Genomic DNA, 5914 nt, shown 5'->3' with positions numbered 1-5914 from the left:
CTGTGCTCTCATGCTTTTGTTGTTTCTCTGTCATTTGTAATTAAGTCATGAGAATAGAAAGGTTGTTCATTGTCTCGGCTCTGACCACGACAGCACAGATTTCATTTAACCTAGGACCTTCATGCATCCCCCACTTGCTTATGTATCTAACAAAACTTCCACCAAGAATACAGTGAACTGCTTACATGTGGTAAAGTCATTCAGTCTGTCTGTCTGTGGTTTCCTCAGACCAATGAAACTGGCCAACATTGTATACACGCAAGTGAAAAATTCTAGAGTTTGGTGTTGTTACTGTCTGACCCAAGCCCTGATCGTCTTGATTCAATAAAAACTGAAAATGTAAGCCATTACCTGTGGTTTGACGTTGAGTCTGCTATCAGCTTCACGCTACAAAGAAAGGAGCCTTTACATTCACTCTGGGAAGGGCATATAAATGCACTACACTCTTCTCCAATTTGACAGTCCACTGCTTTAATAAATTTAGCACACAAATACTTATATTTAATGGTTTATTTGGAATTGCCACAGATTTCTCTGTTTCCTACACCTGTAAAGACATTCCATAGCAGGGTGAAGTTTGGCCCAAAACAAGGTACAAAATCTACAACAACAACAACATCCTGACATCTCACAGAAACCAGACAACACATCGTAAACAGAATGATCACAGAAATGGTTTGAACAAGTAGCAGCATATCAACTGGTTCTTTTGTAAATGTAAGCCTTACATCACAGCTTTGTATAAAATCTAACAAGCAGGAATTATCTCATTAGTTTACACAAGTACATGTATACTACACTAAAAGTTGCAACTTTAGTAATATGTACAAACTTAGTTATTAAGACTAAATACAGGTAGGCCTACATGACTGGCTAAATCCATCTCCGACTTGAATTTCCCCAAGCGTGGACATTATATTAATCCATTATATTACTCCAGCCTACTCTTACATTCCTGTTCCACAATTTGATCATTCAACAAAATCTAACAAGCCCTCTTAATGAAATGAACACACACACTCTATTCAACTGTTCCACTTCTACACAAAATTCCAAGCAAATTTCTTTCTTCATTTACCAATGATAACTTTTCATCAAACGTCAATGTAGCGAGTTAAACATGCATCATCACCTGATCCACTGCTTGCATTACAGTTTATGCTTAACCTTTGAGCCAATATTGTTTTTAATCTTGTGTGTCGCCACATCACATCATTTCAAAATATACATGTACTACACCACAAATGGAATGACTCTTGACACAGGTACAACTAAAGTACACACCTAATTTTTCTTCACAGCTTTCAAGATTTATAAATTGTACAATGTTTAAATTTTGATAAACTCACAATACATTGTAGAGTTGTTGAATGTCTATCTTCTTGTCCATCATGGATAATAACAGCTACATTCCATCAAAGAGTCAATTTTCTGCTCAAGTATTTTGTTGTGGTGGGCACATCAATTACCAAGTACACTGTATGCACTCCTCATTGTACAAAGACATCAACTAAATTCACCACATTGTTATTCATTCTCTCTAAGAATTTATTATGCGTTATTGTGGTTTTATGTTTTCTATCCTACCACTGAATCATAAACAAAAACAGGTAACAAATATTACAGGCTAAATGCTACATAAATCTCTTACATATGAACATTGGTATGTATGCTAAATGCATATGCATTTTTAGCACTGCTCGCAGAAAAAAAAAGAAGAGGTATGGGCAACGTACATTTATACTAAAATCAAACAAGCAATTAAAACCAAGCACTTTGATCAACCTAAACTGCTAGTGCTGTATGATGAGAGTGTCTGAACTAAAGAAAATCCTATCGTCACTGAGCACCATGCTGTGGTATCACGTTAGTAAACTTAATAAGGGATAGGCCTTATATGCACAATATCACAAGAACATGTCAAGACTGACCAGCCAGAATGTGCCTTTTATCAAATTTCACTTCCACGGAAATGATATTTACTGATGTTTTATTCTAAGCAAAGGAAATATTTTTGGAAGAACAAAAAGGCTCAAGTATTTAAGTTGTATGAAGCTTTCAAGAACAATTCTATCTAATATTTTGACATGAACAATGATCTGTGTAAATCTAAGGAATCTGAGTCAAGATGCATTATCCTGCACTTGTAGTTCAGCAATACCCAGAGGCTGCACCTACTAAAAAATTTTTGCACCCATTACATGCCAAAAAACACAAAATAAAGAGAAGGGAAAACAGGTGTAAACTTTCAATCTTTTACATGAATTAACAGATATAAGAAAGCCTTTAACATTGCACAAATGACTTGTATGCTTTGCCTCATATTCGCATTTAATGCAAAATTTAACTGTGGTGTCCCATTAAATATTTCCAATTCTACTTACATAAATAAATGTGACCAATCAACCAATCGCTTCATTTACATATGAGAATACACAACTTTTTTTAACATATTAAGCCTAGAAAATCTTTGCCACAGGCTACAGAAAAATTCACATCTCACATAGTAAATTTAGCTTTCCTAAAATCCTGAACAAGTATTATTCCACTCTGTTTAAACAGAGAAACAACAACATCACTCTTTTCTTTCAACCAGCCACAATACACACCTCAACATAAATGTACACACTGGAATTCTGAAACACTTCTCTGTTTACACTATGTATAGATAAATAAAAGGAATTCTGTGATGTTTACCCACCCTGTGCAGACAAGTCAATGGAAATAAAATACTGTTCATGTGCGTGTGGAACAAATTCATGCTACACAACAACAAAAGTCATACAATATTAAATATATATGCCACTTTGCTACAATACATTATAATGTACACTTTGCACAGAAGAATTTTACATAATAATAATAATAATAATAATGAGTACAATATACAGCTGTAAAGAAGCTTGTCAGGCAACCAAGCTTTACAATAATCTCAGTAAGTACAGAATACAGTTGGTCAAGCAGGCTACACAAAAGCCATACACATATGAGCCGGGAACTGTGAAACAAAACTTCACAAATTTGTATTTATATCAAAGACAACATCTTATCCAATGTCACCTGGATGACAACACATACAATGCTACAACAAGACAGATGAATGAAATTTTTAAGAAAGAGGCCCTGACTTGTATTTTCACGTAGCTGACTGTGGAGAATTACAAATTATCTACTGGCATCTGGGAGATAAGACAATTCAAACCAACCATAACACTTATAGTATGAAGCAGAAATCAAACAAATATGTACAATGTTAAAGTATGCGCTACAAGGGTTTAGTTTGGACATCATAAGGTTTTTCCAGATATAACATGAATTAATATCCTCCTTTTGTTTTGTTCATAATGCTATCTGTCACAGCAGGAGAGCTATGTATCCATCTGCAAATAGTATTGTCTATTAGGGGTCTATTTGACAAATCCTCAATCTTCTCACACACAAAAAGGTCAGAGAGCCCTTTACACTTTTAACTCCTGCAGACACAATGATGCTCAAATCTATTCCCAAACCTTATGTAAACACATGAAAAAGTTAACTGCAGTACGTACATGCACATGTACAATTTCAATTCATGAATATTCAATATCATCTTACACCCATAGTAGGTTAACACTATGACCATATTATAACCATATTCAAATCTTGATTTCAGTCAACCATTAAGCTTACAATTCCTTTTTCAAAGTTTAACATCCGGCCATTATGTTATTCTATAAATCTACTTAATGTTTGGAGTAAGATCTATTTCATTCAACTCTATGTGTATCACAATTTCATGAATTACCATGAATATTTCATCAAGGGTTTTATTATTCTTTAATAACTGTGGCTAACAAACCATCAAATGTAGCAACATGTACATCTGGGTCCTTCAAACTATCTATAAATATCAACACATGCTTGTCCTTCAAAATTCACACCTCTAAACAGTTAAAAGAAGTCAATTTTAAGCTTACAGCTTCACGCCGGATCCAGAGGAACAATGTACACATGCATTACATGTGTATCTACTGTATGACTGGCACCTTTCTACGAGTATACCTACTCAGTTATCATTTACAAGTCTTCCTCTGTTACAGCAATAGCCTCTGTACTGCATAGACATCCATGTCTATGTGTTATATACAATGTATAATAAGCTTGACATTGCTGTGCAATCTAATATGTACATTTACATAACTCATATATATACATAAAGCCAGCAGCTTTCATGCTGTTAACAATGACCTTGGTGTAACATGACACAAACTAAGTATTTCCGCTACAAACAGCTACTGGCACCGCATTAATCTAAAATTCTTGATCTTTAACTACACTTGAACTACATGTACAGTTTGTGGTAATCTTTGATTACTACGTGTACCTTAAACTAAGCTATAATCCATTAAATACTAATTTCATTCTACACATCATTTTTGACATATAAATATACATGACCGGCTTTTCATGGCCTACATACATGGATAGTATGTTGTATGTAACTTTGAAGGGAAGATTCCCAAATAATAATGCCTCAGTTTTCACAACCACAGGTATAAATTGCACAACAAAGGAATGTTTTTCAGCACAAACAAACCAAAAAACGAAGTATACTTAGGCTTTTATGTATATGAACAATCTGTCTTGCAGAGTTGATTTGTGAGCAAGAGCAAATCAGAGATTCAATAGCACAACATGCTGAGGTAAAGGAAATTATCAGACTTTATCAGATTCTTTCTGACATATGTTTTGATTAACAGGTGAATGGTGACTCAATGTCACATTTTCATAATTGTATACATTTTTGTAAGCTCATTACATGAGACAGTAGGATTAAAATTGTTCCTTGTGTCTGCAATGTTACTTGTCAACCAACTTTGTCACCCATTGTACAACTGCCCTGCTGAGGTGTGGATACAGGTACCGCTGGCACATGCTTGCAGGTTTTGCTCATGCATGGTTACAAGCTCTCCTCGCCCATGGTAACAGATCCTGCCCACCTGTGTTTACAGGTTCTACCCACCTATGGTTACACACTTTACTTTCTCGTGGTTACTGGTTCTACAGACTCAAATGTCAATAGTTCTGCTGAGGTGTGGTTACAAGTACTGCTGAATCTTGCTTGGAGGGTTTGATGACTCGTGGTTACAAGCTCTCCTCAACTATGCTTACAGGCTCTGCCTATCTATGATTACAGGCTCTGCCTATCTATGCTTACAGGCTCTGCCTATCTATGATTATAGGCTCTGCCCACCCACAGTTGCAAGTTCTGTTTACCCATAATAACAGGTTCGATTCTATGTCACAAGTTCTGCAGATCTTCCACACGGTGAAGACTTCACTTAACCCCTGCCTTTTTCATCCCTCACGTCCTATGGCAGGAGAGTTTGTTTTTAAAAGCTAAGCAAACATATCAGGAAATGTCATGCTGCAGAGTGGTCTACCAAACAATACATCAGTGGTAAAGGTAGCTAAGGTGTTGAGGGAGTCATGGGTCAGCTCTCTGGGTGTTAGAAGGACAGAGGTCCAGTTTATCAGCTGGCTTTACCCGAACACAGTCTATCAGAGGTCTGCTGGGCCTTGAGAACATTATAACATGACTGACACACACGTACTGGCTTCACGATCCTTAATCGCCGAATTTCTGTCTCAAATCTACTGCACCTAGGGAAAGAAAGATGTACACAAATCATCAGCTATGTTGCCTAAATCAACATTACACAAACTCAATGACATCAGTTAAAACCCAGTTACATGTAAGTATGACATTACAGGCTAAGCTACATGACCATTAATATCTTGATTTTGAGGTTCTTTTCAACGATTAAAACACACTGACATGTGAATTTTAACACTCAACTCATTGTAAACACACTAAAGATTATGTACTGTCAAGTTTGAATGATTCAGTAATTTTCATCATGCTCATTATTGG

The 5914-nt window shown here is 35.9% G+C and overlaps 1 protein-coding gene across 1 annotated transcript in view; it reads right to left on the bottom strand.

Annotated features, from left to right (window-relative positions):
• Nucleotides 1-495: 495 nt before the first annotated feature.
• Nucleotides 496-5914, bottom strand: part of LOC135461440 (WD repeat and FYVE domain-containing protein 3-like) — a 55919-nt gene continuing 50500 nt past the window's right edge. The window contains exon 68 of the mRNA XM_064738545.1: nt 496-5643. Within this exon, the coding sequence (XP_064594615.1) occupies nt 5514-5643 (130 nt within the window). The 3' untranslated portion in view covers nt 496-5513. The remainder of the gene's footprint in view (nt 5644-5914) is intronic.

Source organism: Liolophura sinensis, chromosome 1, assembly GCF_032854445.1.
Source record: "Liolophura sinensis isolate JHLJ2023 chromosome 1, CUHK_Ljap_v2, whole genome shotgun sequence".
NCBI classification, from domain to species: Eukaryota; Metazoa; Mollusca; class Polyplacophora; order Chitonida; family Chitonidae; genus Liolophura; species Liolophura sinensis.
This window is presented reverse-complemented; position numbering and strand designations above follow the sequence as displayed.